General features: G+C 41.1%; 1 protein-coding gene across 1 annotated transcript; it reads right to left on the reverse strand.

Annotated features, from left to right (window-relative positions):
• Positions 1–8,364: 8,364 nt before the first annotated feature.
• On the reverse strand, positions 8,365–13,531 carry gdpd1 (glycerophosphodiester phosphodiesterase domain containing 1). Its single transcript, XM_058414027.1, has 10 exons — positions 13,056–13,531; positions 12,677–12,719; positions 12,370–12,505; positions 12,191–12,236; positions 11,701–11,822; positions 11,500–11,589; positions 10,569–10,702; positions 9,393–9,452; positions 9,028–9,079; positions 8,365–8,935 (listed from the first exon to the last, which is right to left on the reverse strand). The coding sequence occupies exons 1-10, from the start codon at positions 13,189–13,191 to the stop codon at positions 8,801–8,803; spliced, it is 954 nt and encodes a 317-aa protein (XP_058270010.1). The 5' UTR covers positions 13,192–13,531; the 3' UTR covers positions 8,365–8,800.
• Positions 13,532–14,978: the final 1,447 nt, after the last annotated feature.

Below are 14,978 nucleotides of genomic sequence, written 5' to 3' on the forward strand. Positions count from 1 at the left end.
TCTTCTTGCTAGCAAGAAGGCAGTCTATAGATCAATTTATTTTAGTTCAGCATACTTTATGTGCTTATAAGGAAAGGACCTAAGGGGCTCTAACACAAGGGTAAAGTCCTAGGCTTGGCCCTTGGGTATGCATGGTGGACAATGGTGCCTCAGCTCCTTCAGAATGGCTGTGCCTAGGGAGACATCATCCATAGTACTTCCCATGTACTTTCAGCTTAGATGGAGATTTTCCCCTTATGGGGCAGTTCCATGAGAATGGTAAAACTCACCAAACAGTGCACTGGGTCCACCATTTCCAAAACCTGAGAGCTTTAAGCCCCAATTTACTGGGTCACTTTTCCATTCAATAGCATTTCTTGTATTGTTTATTTGCAGAACCGTTCCTGCATTTCCCTCTGAAAGGCCAACCCCATAGGTGTATTATCCCTTGCTGAGGGTGTCAAATGATCCCCTTTAATTAAAACAAAAAATCTTGCAGCGGTAGAAACTCTTCGTCTGTTAGCGAGATCAGCGGGACAGGGACTCAAGCAGGACTCTGTGGTCTGATTTGTTGAACTGTGTGAAACACTGGCAGAATCAACAGAACAGGTGTTGGTCCAGTGTGAACTGCTGTGTCAGGGTAAAACATGGTCAAATGAGTCATTTTAGCAATAGCAAGAGGTCACCCTGTGCCTTGCCAAGCTCATATATGTGCATCTGCTGTAACATTGTGCCATTCCGGTAATTCTCAGTGAGACTAATCATCTGTAGGCCCATGTGAGTACAAGGAGAACATCTGATCTCAAGCCACCCTGACAGATGTGCAGCTACAGCATTATACATGCGGATTAGAGTGTGCTGTTGTCTCAGAACTGGTAGAATTTGAGGCTTGTGGTGCTCATGTGTTTCATGTGCCACTTTATCTATCTCAGACCAGCTTTAGTCCCTCCAGTGGGGTACTGCTCCTAGGCAGAACACTTTCTGGAGAAAATGCTTGCTCTTTCTGCCTGTGGTATTTTGGGTTTAGCCATAGGCTGATAGCCAATTGTACTCATGTTAAAGGGACATTAAAGGGACTACTATTAAAGCTGTGCTTAACAATCCAAGCATTCTTAGCAGTTCATAGCAGTCTGCCCAAAAATGTATTGCAAGTTTAATAATGTCTGGCACATTTTTGGATAACAGAGTGGACTAAAGCAATCCTTAAATCTTTATGCTGATGAATGGTGGTGTGTATTTCAATGCAAAAGAGCATTTTTTATACTTTACAGTGAGACTGAGCATCACAATGTGTGTGAAGAGTGTCAACATATGTACTGTTAGATTTAAGGCATTTGGCAAACACCCTTATCAGACAGATGAAGTGAAGGTTCTATCAATAAATACACTGCATCACAGACTAACAAGACCATCAGTCTAAAAACTCTGTTGGGAGGTAATAGAGTAAGAAAAGTCGACAAACATCACGTTTTATTTTTACGTTTTTAAGTGCTAGTTTAAATACTTCAGGAAGAGGTAGGTCTTTAGACATTATTTGAAGCCAGTGACTCTGTTTGGACATCTACGAGAAGTTCATATCACCACTTAGGTGCCAGAACAGAGAAGGGTCTTGATGCGTAACTTCCTTGTACCTTGAGAGATGGTGGACCTGACGAGCTGTGCTGGAAGATCAGAAAGAGCGCAGTGGGGTATTTGAGGTAAGTGGGTGCTGATCCATTTTCGGAAGCTACTGGAAACCAGTGGAGGGAGCATAGCAAAGTCACGCGGCTATATTCTGGACCAGTTGAAAAGTGCTGATGGTCAGAGGCAGAACTGCCAGGACGAGTTGCAGTGGTCCAGTCTCAGGATGACAAGAGACTGAACAAGCACCTGAGTGAACAAATTCTTCTAACATTGCAAAGGAGAAAGTGACATAACCATGTCAGATTAGCAATGTGAGAGAAAAAGGACAGTTGATTGTCCATGGTTAGCCTAAGGTTGCATGCAGTTTGTAGGTGCAAAGGTGTATGTGAAGGTGAGATCAGCGAGTTGTCCAGGGAGAGCACAAGATCCTGAAGATCATCTGGAATGAACTGCAATTCAATTTTGCTAGGATTAAGTTTCAGCGAATGACCTGCCCTCCATGATAAGATGTCTGCCAGACATGGAAAGAAGGAGAAACAGCTCTAGGGCTATAGGGCTGAGAATTCCAATGAAAGGTATTAGTTTGAACTGAACTGATGGCCATCTTTGACTTGTAGAGAGCATAATAATGCACCATGCATTACAGCTTATTAGTTACCTGAAGCCATTGTAGTGGAAACTGATGATTTCACAAAGTAGTTAGCTGAATAATAAGATGTTGATAGGAGTCTATCACCAGCTTTGGAGCACAGGTTACCTGTAGCTGTCACAAATTGTTAAGATAACTAGGAGATTTTTAAAAGGTCTGATACACTATATTGCCAAAAGTATTCGCTCACCCATCCAAATAATCAGAATCAGGTGTTCCAATCACTTCCATGGCCACAGGTGTATAAAATCAAGCACCTAGGCATGCAGACTGTTTTTACAAACATTTGTGAAAGAATGGGTCGCTCTCAGGAGCTCAGTGAATTCCAGTGTGGAACTGTGATAGGATGCCACCTGTGCAACAAATCCAGTCGTGAAATTTCCTCACTCCTAAATATTCCACAGTCAACTGTCAGCTGTATTATAAGAACGTGGAAGTGTTTGGGAACGACAGCAACTCAGCCACGAAGTGGTAGGCCACGTAAACTGACGGAGCGGGGTCAGCGGATGCTGAGGCGCATAGTGCGAAGAGGTCGCCAACTTTCTGCAGAGTCCATCACTACAGATCTCCAAACTTCATGTGGCCTTCAGATTAGCTCAAGAACAGTGCGCAGAGAGCTTCATGGAATGGGTTTCCATGGCCGAGCAGCTGCATCCAAGCCATACATCACCAAGTGCAATGCAAAGCGTCGGATGCAGTGGTGTAAAGCACGCCGCCACTGGACTCTAGAGCAGTGGAGACGCGTTATCTGGAGTGACGAATCGCGCTTCTCCATCTGGCAATCTGATGGACGAGTCTGGGTTTGGTGGTTGCCAGGAGAACGGTACTTGTCTGACTGCATTGTGCCAAGTGTAAAGTTTGGTGGAGGGGGGATTATGGTGTGGGGTTGTTTTTCAGGAGCTGGGCTTGGCCCCTTAGTTCCAGTGAAAGGAACTCTGAATGCTTCAGCATACCAAGACATTTTGGACAATTCCATGCTCCCAACTTTGTGGGAACAGTTTGGAGCTGGCCCCTTCCTCTTCCAACATGACTGTGCACCAGTGCACAAAGCAAGGTCCATAAAGACATGGATGACAGAGTCTGGTGTGGATGAACTTGACTGGCCTGCACAGAGTCCTGACCTCAACCCGATAGAACACCTTTGGGATGAATTAGAGCGGAGACTGAGAGCCAGGCCTTCTCGTCCAACATCAGTGTGTGACCTCACAAATGCGCTTCTGGAAGAATGGTCAAAAATTCCCATAAACACACTCCTAAACCTTGTGGACAGCCTTCCCAGAAGAGTTGAAGCTATTAATAGCTGCAAAGGGTGGACCGACGTCATATTGAACCCTATGGATTAGGAATGGGATGTCACTTAAGTTCATATGCGAGTCAAGGCAGGTGAGCGAATACTTTTGGCAATATAGTGTATTTACACAAGGCAGGAAGAATAACAGGAACAAAAGCCATAGACAAATGTTCATAGCAAAATGGTTTTTGGGAAAGTAATCACTCTCGCTACAAGACAGGAAATGCACATACACTGATCATCCATAACATTAAAACCACCTTCCCAACATAGTACAGGTCTCCTTTGTGCCACCAAAGCAAAACCTTTAAGTAAGGGGTGTCCAATCTTATCCGGAAAGGGCTGGTGTGGGTGCAGGTTTTCATTCCAACCAAACAGAAGCCATGCTTCATGCATCCACACCTGGACACGTCCTTAAGTTATGGCCTCCATAGATCAGACTAGTTTGTTTAGCACATCCCACAGATACTCCATCAGACTGAGATCTGCGGTGAAGACGTTTTGGACATGCTCTGACCCAGTCGTCTAGCCGTAACTATTAGGCTCTGGTCAGAATCACTCAGATCCTGTTCCTGCTTCAAACACATCAACTTCATGAACTGACTGTTGACTTGCTGCCTAATATATCCCAACCTTTGACAGTGCACCACTGTAACAAGATAAACAATGTTATTCACTTCATCTGTCTGTGTTTTAATGGCCGATTGGTGTATATCTTGAAACACAAAATAATTGATTATTAAAACTTCACAGGGTATGCAGTAATAAGAAACGAATTGATGATGGGATAGTGTTTCCACGCCCAAAATGCATTATATTCCAATGATAGCACATCATAACCAGCTTTTCCCTTCAGGGGTGGCCACAGTGAATCATCTCTCTCCACCTATCCCTATCTTCTGCATCCTCAACACTCACACCCACTAGCTTCATATCCTCATTAATTACATCCATATACCTCTACTTTGGCCTTCCTCTTTGCCTCCTGCCTGGCAATAACCTGAGTTTTTATTCTAGATTATTTATAGTATTAGTCTTTGTGGCACGTCCTTCATACCAGTCCCTGTGTAAGAGTGGTTACTATACTATATATACTGGCACTGATGTTACAGAAAATTTAATCAACATCTTCGGACCAATCAGATTTGAGACTTGCGGTACGATTGAGAAATAGAACTCAAAGGGAAGTGCTGTTATGGGAAAATAAACACAGCAGGATAGTGTGGTGCCATTACTGTTATCCAGCCTGAGGTGGATTAGTTACCTACAGCAGCAGCAGCTACATTAAAATGTTTCATTCGTCTTATACCCTTAGCAATTTACCAGTGATTACGATTTTAATCAGGAAATTTTAACTGCTTAAAGCTTTATTTAATGCCTCAGAACATCCAGAAAGTATTCCCGTCATCAAAATAATACTAACACAAACCACACAGGTATCCGATTTAATTTACGTCACCTAAAATAAAATTTAAACCTGATTTTTGTTGTGTGTTCGTGTTTTAATGGGCGACTTAATGGCATTTTTATTTTATATTTGTATTGCACTAAACCGAAGATGTCTGTACATGTCCCTTAAATAGAAAATAAAGGATTTCATTATAAATATTCATCAAGACAGATCCCAGAGTAAGACTGAACCTTCTCTTTATTCTGTGCTGATGTTTCAGTGGCGTCTGCTGTGATGAATACAAGTTATCACACCAATACAAGCTCTATCCTAGGTGTTTCACTAAACAAATTGCCCACAAAGACAAACTGTTTAAAAATAGGAATGATGTACTGTAATGCTGCATTCATAACTTCATTTACCCTCCAGTCCAATGTTATTCTATTACACTCTTGTCAGCACTCAACATCCAGTGAAATGAACCCCAGATAAAGAAAAGGGAAAAAAATGACAGAGTGCCCACTTGTGGTCATTATTATAAAGGCAGAAGCAGATCTTTCTCCATACTTTAGGCGGCACCATATATGAAAAGAATTTCATCGTAAACTCTGTGCCTTCATTCATATCACTGATGACAAGATTTACAAATCACTATCGATGGCTGAAAACAACAACAACAACAACAACAACAACACACAATAATGGCAGTATTGTGAGGGAGAAAAACACAGATTTTGAATATAGTCATGGTTAAATGATATACACACAAAGACAAAGTACAAAAGAAGGTCCACAAACAAATTAAGAAAAGAATTGCCACTAAAAATATACCGTTTAAAATATATCCAGCATTGAGCTCATTGTTTAATTATATATTTAACCTACATGGCTTGATATTAAAAAGGCCATAAATAATAATAATAATAATAATAATAATAATAATAATAATAATAATAATAATATTCAATTCTTATTTAACAGACACTGGCCCAAAACATCCGTAAACGTCTTGCTATTGCTTTTTCCGAGACAGAACTTTTATTATAAAGTTCTTTTGCTGGCATTTCAACACATTCATTACCATGATACAATACAAAAGTATTATAAGATTACACAAAATGATAGACAATAGTGAAGAAAAATAAAACCCCAACAAACTCATAACCTTTTTAAAATCAGTAGTGATGACAGTATAAATATGATCTGACTTGGAATGTGGAGCTGTTAATAATCCTTTAAAATCAGTGCAAATTATGAACGCATCATATGCAAGACCGCAGTGTGACGTAACACACACGTGTAGCATCACCTACTCGCATGACCAACCTGAAAACTCAGTCCGATCAGCCATTATTGTGCTTTCAAGCTTCACACAGATTAAAAATAGGGCTCCTCAAAAAGCTGCTCTATCAAAGTGTCCAAATTTTAGGATGATTGTAGGAACCTACACACTGTCCAGAAACACAAACATGGACCTGTTTCCACTTTACATTCATTTTATGAATTCGTATGGCTTTTTTATTTAGGTAGAGAAGATACTGGACACCTTGGGATATCATCGGACATTATTGAAATGTTAACCCAGGCTATGAGGTAAAACACAAAAAATGGCCCACAGCATCATTAAGTCTCTCTGTTTATCTATTAAAGGAGCGTTCCAGCATTATTTGTTGTCAACCTCATCCTCATCTACCTCATGAACGATTACCCCGGATGGAAATTCTGTACTGAGAAATGAACAGAAACCCTCTTTACTAAAAATTCCATTCCAAATGAAGCTCTACGTCCATCACTATTATTTGTTTTCCACTGTATATGTAACCGCCCCGGGTCCTACTCGCAACCGTTCCGAGCGGGTCTCCAGCATGGGAGCTGGGCGCTCTAACAAGGAGGCTAAAGACTGCAACCCCTAGCGTCAGTCGTTAGTTCGCCTCTTGAGATAAGAGGAGCGAGGTTTATCTGCAAAGCACCTACCGCTGGACTCCGTTACATATACATGGACATGCCTGTCAGAATAACTTACTTAGGGGTCGATTGTCTCAGAGGATATTTGTTAATATTTACGCAGTAGCACATTTCGAATGTTTACTTTGAGTTATATTATAAACATGTAACAAATGAATAAATAAATTTTCTTATTTTTCAGTATAGAGAATGTGCCTAGTGAATGATTGTCTGCAGCAATGTACAGTAAACAGAGAGATCAGGATAACAAAACGCCGGAGTATTCCCCTTCATACATGCGATCAGAATTAAAAGGCAGTTATGTGCTTTGTCACTTAACTACGCTTTTACGATCCGTATGGCGTTTTTATTTTTTTTATTGCCTCTGAAAAAGCTACAGCATATCCCCTACCTCCTATCACTAAATGCTTTGACAAGCCAGAGGTAATGAACGAACGAAAAAAAAGTGCTATTGCTAGAGATAATTTTGCAATAATAAAATGAACTTTACAGATTTGTGATAAGACATGGTTAGAGACTAAAGCATCATTTTGTAAACTTGATAGGCGTTCTACTTAGTGGTTATTTGTTGCTAAGGTACGTATTATATATTACAGTGTTGAACTGAAGGAGAAGTTCACTTGAGTGCTTTTGCCCTCACGTTTGCCTAAACTGCCATATATTTATAACACTGGTGTGATTTCCTCTCGCAGGTCAGAAGAGAGTGTATCGGTATTGCTTTGGCCACTTGCAGGACACAGGGAGTAGAACATAAGAGATTTGGGGGTTTTTTTTTTTTAAACAAGGAAAAGTATTTTGATGCCCTAGGTTCACATTCATAAGCAATCGAAATGGCAGCTATATTAGATTGCAATGCATCCTGGGTAAGATTTGTATGTGTTTTTTTTTTTTAATTTATCACAACCCTATGCCAACTTTAGCATCCTTAAGGACTGAATAAAAAAAAAAAAAAAATCTATTTTGTTCTGGTAAATCAGAGTCAGATTTCAAACCGTGTTCACATTTTCGTGTTGCGTTTTTTCCTGCAAATTTGTTAAAATTATTAATAAGTAATTAAAAATAAAAAGTGGTCAGTGGAGAAAGAGAGAGAGAGTGTTGGAGAGAGTTAAAGAGAGAATGAGAGAGAGAGTGTTGGAGGGAGAACAAGATAGAGGGAGAGAGAGAGAGAGTGTTGGAGAGAGTTAAGGAGAGATTGGAGAGAGACAGATGGAGGGAGAACGAGAGAGAGAGAGAGAGAGAGAGTGTGAGTGTTAGAGAGTTAAAGAGAGATTGAGAGAGAGTTGGAGAGATTGAGAGAGAGAGAGAGAGAGTGTTGGAGAGATTGGAGAGAGACAGATGGAGGGAGAACGAGAGAGAGAGTGTTGGAGAGAGTTAAAGAGATTGAGAGAGAGAGAGAGAGAGTGTTGGAGAGATTGAGAGAGAGAGAGAGAGAGAGTGTGAGTGTTGGAGAGAGTGGAGAGAGAACGAGAGAGAGAGAGAGAGTGTTGGAGAGATTGGAGAGAGAACGAGAGAGAGAGAGAGAGAGTGTTGGAGAGAGTTAAAGAGAGATTGAGAGAGAGAGTGTAGAGAAAACGAGAGAGAGAGAGAGAGAGAGAGTGTTGGAGAGATTGGAGAGAGAACGAGAGAGAGAGAGAGAGTGTTGGAGAGATTGGAGAGAGACAGATGGAGGGAGAACGAGAGAGAGAGTGTTGGAGAGAGTTAAAGAGAGATTGAGAGAGAGAGAGAGAGATTTATTAAAATGAGTAATAATGAATTGAAAATAAGAAGTGGTCAGAACACCCCCATCAGCCTCTCCCTGTTACTTCGTAATTGCTGATGTGAAAAAAAGATAATGGCAGAGAAGATTCCAACCAGATCACACCGAAACGGAAACGTATCAGTTGATCTGATCTCTGTTCACATGTCATTTGTATGAAGAAGGGATGTTATTCTCCATGAACTCTTTCAGCTTGGTGGGGTAGTCCGTCATCACGCCGGTGACCCCCAGGTCAAACGCTCGTTTAAAATCTTCTTCATCGTTCAGCACCCACACGTAGATCTGTGTTCACAAACAACAAATACGTGATTTCACATCTGCATAAACTGGCTATGAGTAAACTTACTGGGATTTTCCCATCACAGGTCACTCACCTGTATTCCACGTGCTTTTAGATGGTCAAACAGAGCTTTTCTCATCAGGAGGCTGATTAAAGAAAGAAAATACAGACACGAGCACAATGATATGAGAGAGAGAGAGAGAGAGAGAGAGAGAGGGGGGGAAAGGGGGAAAGTGACAGAGATGAAGGGAGGAGAGGGAGTGAGAGAAAGAGAGAAAGATATTGAGAGAGAGAGAGAGAGAGAGAGAGAGAGAGAGAAAGAAAGAGATATTGAGAGAGAATAAGAGAGAGACATATATCGAAAGAGAGAGATCAAAGAGATCAGCTGTAATAAATGCCAGGTCATTAACCTTATTGAACAGACAGGCTCTGTAACTATTTTGCTGAAGTTGAACCTACGTGTCTGCCAGCCAAGTGATGAAGCGCTCAGTCCGTGTCATCCTCCTGGGGTCTCGGAGTCTTAAAAAAACAAAACAAAACATGGCCGTTGATAGCGGTCAGAGTCTTTACGCTTCACAGTCTGTGATATAAAGACAACAGTTCATTGGTTGTTGATGATTATAACAGCGAACACATCGTGTTCTCACTGTGCAGGAAGTGCAGCATGGCTCGGTTTCCTGCCATTACACAGCAATATTTAAACATTTACACAGTGAAGGTCAAAGATTTAGCAAATGTGACAGAAATGAGTGAGAGCGAGTCTACTACATTTCAGTTTTGCAATTATTTGCTAAAAGGTTCACATTGAAAAATGATACACAAACAAATTATGTAGAAAATGTAGAAGCCTTAAAGATTTTATATAAAATTATACAACAGTGTTTCCTCATCAGAAATGTTTTAGCCCTTTATATGGCTTAGAAATCAGACAAAAAGGTTCAGGTCAGAAAAAAAATAAATTAACTTAGTATTCATCCATTTTCTATACCCACTTTATTCCTAATTAGGGTCACAGGGGTCTGCTGGAGCCTATCCCAGCTCACATTGGGTGAAAGGCAGGGGTACACCCTGGACAGGACACCAGTCCATCACAGGACCACATACACACACACACACACACACACACACACACATTCACACTCACTCCTATGGGCAATTTAGAATAATCAATCAACCTAATGTACATGTTTTTGGACTGTGGGAGGAAACCGGAGTACACGGAGTAAACACACACAGGCACCGGGAGAACATGCAAACTCCACACAGAAACGCCCCTGCCTGTTCGAACCCAGGACCTTCTTGCTGTGAGGCAACAGTGCTGACCACTAAGCCACCATGCTGCCCCTTGGTATTCATATTATTATGATGGTGGTGGTTGTAGTAGAAGTATTAAGTAAGTATAGTAATATAGTAGTACTAATTTTGTTAATTCTAATTTTATTAATAGTTTAATAAATTGAACTCATGTTTTAGAATAAGATAAGAAACAACATTTTCTGTTTTTTTTTTTTTTAAAAAAAAGCACAAAACCCTCACAACAATTATTAATTATTAATTATAATTAATTACACAACAGTTAATTATTAATAAGCAATAGTTAATACTATATGTGAGAATACTATACGTGTTCCTCACTTGAAAGTAATAGAAGGCATGGGGATCTCCAAGAACTGCTCCTTGAGGGGTACAAAGGGCAGAAGGCCGGTGTAGAAAAGCCCCACGAGGAGTAGCACTCTGGGTAAGCTGAACAGCACAGGGATCCGGGGATTCTGCCGTAGAAAGAGGAAAACATCAGACTGGAGCTGTTATACTGTATTACGGCAGCGTGAAATGTAAAAATAATTTAACAGTCAGAGGAAAAGAAAATATACCCTCCTTCAGTTCCTAAGCTTTTATTTATCAGGGCGTATATAACAATTAGCCAGTCCTAACCAACTTCTATATACAAAAGAAATACATTTAGAAGAAGAAAACACATCAGCCATAACCTCAGGAGAGGTTAACTGCTGCTGATCAGTTTCTGACTGGTTTATAAAGCCATCTCCAAACTATTTAAAATTCACAAATCTACACTGAGAAAGATAAATGGAGAGCCCTTAAGACAGCTGCCAATCTGCATGGTTTTGTCTGGTTTTTTAGCCACATGTCATGTGAAACTTGCAGTTCCTGAGACAACAATAAACTCCAAACCAGAACATTCTTGAGACAAATCTGTCCAGCCACTTAAGCTGGGCCAAAATTAGGTCACGCGAAAGGAACAATGATCCCAAAACACCAGCAAATCGACTCCGTTGGCTGACGAAGTAGAAAAAAAATTCAAGGTGATTGAATCAGACCTCAACCCCTTTGAGATGCCCTCAAACATTAATGAACTGAAGCATTGCTGTAAAGAAGAGAGGGCCAAAATCTTTACGAAACGATGTGTGTCACCTGAGATTATTTGTTTGATTAAAGGAAGTCATTTAATTCCTCATACATAAAAACACAGATTTGAAGAAGGTTGTGCTTTTCTTTCTCATGATTGTAGTAGAATGAATGAAGTCGACCTTACAGCCATGGCTCTCACCTCTTTGTAGCATTTCTGAACTATTCGGTCACTGGCGTTACCCCATACGGTCAGCTGCTCCCGATTATATTTAACGACCAGCTCAGAGACCTTCGGGAAACAAGACAGCATCGTTATTCAGTCTTGGAGAGTTCCTGTTCGTCAGCGTATGTCTTATATGTGTAGTTGCAGGAGCGGTTTGCAATTGTCCAAAGCACAGACCTTCCTGATGAGTGTGTCATCATTGACTTTGATGTCGATGTTAATGGGGGTCTTTGGGAAAGCCTCAAATACATCTTTCAGCAGAGGGATGTTTTTGTCCTCACCTCCTTCGACAAAGCACTCTGTGCAGCAACATGGACAAGTATTTGACATACAGGCTAAACATGAAACAAATCCCTCTGGCCCCCCTTCATAAAATAAAACACAATTTGGGTTTTCCACTTCAATTTCTCTCAGAAATAAACATGTGTGTGAATGACTGAAAGCTCTGATTATAATTTCACATTTCATAGATCAGACGATAAAAAGTGGAAAATATTTTGTTCAAGCAACTAAAAGGCCCTTAGTATGTCAACTGACCACTTAAAAACATATATTTAAGCCAGTCACGCTCACACACATATCAGGACCAGTAAGTGGGCTGTTACATATCTTACACAGCAGAGACCACAGGAGGATTAAAACAGCTGCTGAAAGCCTGACCACTCACCTCGCTTGAAAGTCACACCAAGCTGACACAAGTAAGGTGGAAGTTCCTGAAGGAAAACACACACACCTTATACATAAGCACATATCTATTAAGAAATATAACCTGGCAATGCAAACAATTAACCGCAACATTCACAGCATGACAGGACAGTATATACAGAACAAAAATCTTCCACTCACGGCATATACAACATCTGAAATGTTGGCGCTAACTCCGGTCGACCTCTTCAGGTTGGAGTCATGCAACACCACCACCTGCTCATCCTTGGTCAAATGACAGTCCAGTTCCAGCATGTCAGTGCCGAGCTTTACAGCACTATGGGGGAAGTGGAGGAGGAGGAGATAGAGGAGGAAAGGAAAATGGGAATGCATGGTTCAGCTACTCAGAAAAGGGGCATATGATAGAAGACAGGAGGCTTGAAGATCACTAAATGAAGTTCTTAAATATGCATGCAACCAGTGAATTGTAAGCGGTGAAGAAACGCACTGCCTGAAGGCCGCCATGGTGTTCTCCAGGTTCTCACCGGCACCTGTGGCCGTGGACAGAAGACCAATAAACATACATTACTCATGAGAAGTGAAGTCAGTGAAGTTATCAGAAGGGAATTGCACCACAGTATCGGTGCAGGTAACTGGGTTAAAGGTCTTATAACCTTTAAGCTGATGGTGTCAAGAATTTATGTATTGGTGGAAATGCACCACAGGTCCATGGGTCACGAGATCACTGGAATATTACAACACACGAGATCATTTCTGACTGGATATTATTTACGACTGAGCGATTTAACGTCATATATTCTGTGGGAGAAAATATGTTTAACTATTATAAAAGGAAAATAAAAGCAAAACTTGAAGAGCCAACTCACCGCCTCGGTGTGAGATGTGGCGGCCGCGGAACGTCTCGCGCTTCCTGCGATGCAGCAACGAAGGACATTTCAGCAACAAAGCAGATGTGAGAATATATCCAGTAACTGTGGATAAAACATACACTGCGGCACACATAGTTATAATGACTTATAATTAGGAATAAACTAGCTAAAAAAAATAAAAATAAAATGCGCGTTACAGCCAAGCAAGCTAACAACTTCAAGATTTTCTTGCTAACTCAGAGGCTAAACACCGGCCGGCAAACAGCGCACACCACTTCACTTCGCGCTGTCACCGAACAAAATACACACAGTCCCTAAAGGTTCAGCCGGTAAAACCTTTATTTCGTTTTAACCATCGCTGTCATTCAACCTTTCCTCGTCTACGCGCAACTGAAAACTATGCGATATCACAGTCTGATAAATCCCCAGGTTCCGTCACGTCTCCGCACTCAGTGTTGTTTTCGTTTATCCGCATTCTGATTGGTTGAGCACAAACGACTCTGGCATTCCTGATTGGCTGAAAGGTTTTACTGTGCACCAGCCAATCAGCAGCGCAGATTTCAAGCACACAGCGCCGCACTCAATGTCCCTGGTCATGCTTTATCACACGCAGTCATGCAACACGTCGATATATAAACTCACTACGGACAAAGTCATTATTTATTAGTACTTTGTGGTCTGTCCAAGCTGAAATATCTGGCAATTAAGTGACTACACAGCAGTTACATATTCCATACATGACTCTGATGATTAGACCTTATAAATATTGGTGATTCTGTGCATTAGAATTCAACACTCATTTCTGGCCTAATGGCCAAATTAATTGGAAAAATTGTGGCACAAAGTAATTTTGCTGCCATATTCCTAACTTTAGAAGTTAAATGGAAAGGTCCCCTGCCGCCAAACATTTCCCCAGGGAGAGGTTCATGCTGCTGAGTTTGTTGAGCTGCTGCTGTGGAATGAGATGGAGAGCATGTGTTACTGACTAATTTCCCCAAAGCCTAAATTTCCCCAACCTGACCTAATATCAGTGTCAGTCTCTCCTCAAGACATCACCCGCAGCCTTACGGTAAGACTCAATGTCAGAAATCCGAACATCATGCCTATTTTGTCCTTTCTTGGACCCGCATTGTGTAGATATTAACCATTGCATACCAAGAACACACCACAAAATCACCACACTCCTGTTTTGAAGATTTGCCTTGTGAAAGTCGCTCAGGTCCTTGTGCTCGCCCATTTTTCCTGCTGCCAAAACATCAACTTTGACAACCTGTACTTTGAGTATATAAGTTAAGTTGTCTTTATTTGTCACATACATTACTGCACAGTGAAATTATTTCTTTGCGTATCCCATCCTTGGGGGTTGGGGGCCTTGGGTGCTGGGGCTTGAACCCTGATCTTCTGGTCAATGACCCAGAGCCTTAACCACTTGAGCTACCACCGCCCCATTATCCTACCCTAAGTCACCGTCCCTATATCCCACCCCTTTGACCCGTGCCAATGTATACACTGATCATCTCATTGCAATGTATGTTACAATGCTATTCACATTACCTGTCAGTGGATTTAAAGGTCATGTCTGATGTATGAACGTTATAGAAATGTAGATTTGATGGTAACTCACCGGTGTGATAAGCCTACAGAGATCTTAAGGAAGATAATGAGATAAGCTGGTTTAACAAGCTCAGCTGTAATTCTGCCTTTATCTGTGCTTTATTTCTAGAGTGAAAGGATATGATCATGTAGTTGTTCGATGTTTTGTGTTATATTGAATTGGATACAAGCCTAAGCCTGTAAATGCTTTAAATGCCAGATGTCACAGTCGTGCTTGGTTGTGTTTGAACGCTAATAGAAATTCAGCCAGCAAAACACCACACACTGAATTATTCAGCAATTACTTCAGGACTGGTGCAAGAGCAC

The sequence above is a fragment of the Hemibagrus wyckioides genome, linkage group LG17 (genome assembly GCF_019097595.1).
Source record: "Hemibagrus wyckioides isolate EC202008001 linkage group LG17, SWU_Hwy_1.0, whole genome shotgun sequence".
In the NCBI taxonomy this organism is placed as follows: domain Eukaryota; kingdom Metazoa; phylum Chordata; class Actinopteri; order Siluriformes; family Bagridae; genus Hemibagrus; species Hemibagrus wyckioides.

What these genes read in the sequence shown, in the direction of transcription:
- gdpd1 (XM_058414027.1), bottom strand. Translation starts at nt 13,191, where the DNA reads ATGTGTGCCGCAGTGTATGTTTTATCCACAGTTACTGGATATATTCTC. An exon ending in TTTCAGATGTTGTATATGCC is followed by an intron (nt 12,237 to 12,369) that starts GTGAGTGGAAGA and finishes GTTTTCCTTCAG; the next exon opens with GAACTTCCACCTTACTTGTG. An exon ending in ATCACTTGGCTGGCAGACAC is followed by an intron (nt 9,080 to 9,392) that starts GTAGGTTCAACT and finishes TTCTTTAATCAG; the next exon opens with CCTCCTGATGAGAAAAGCTC.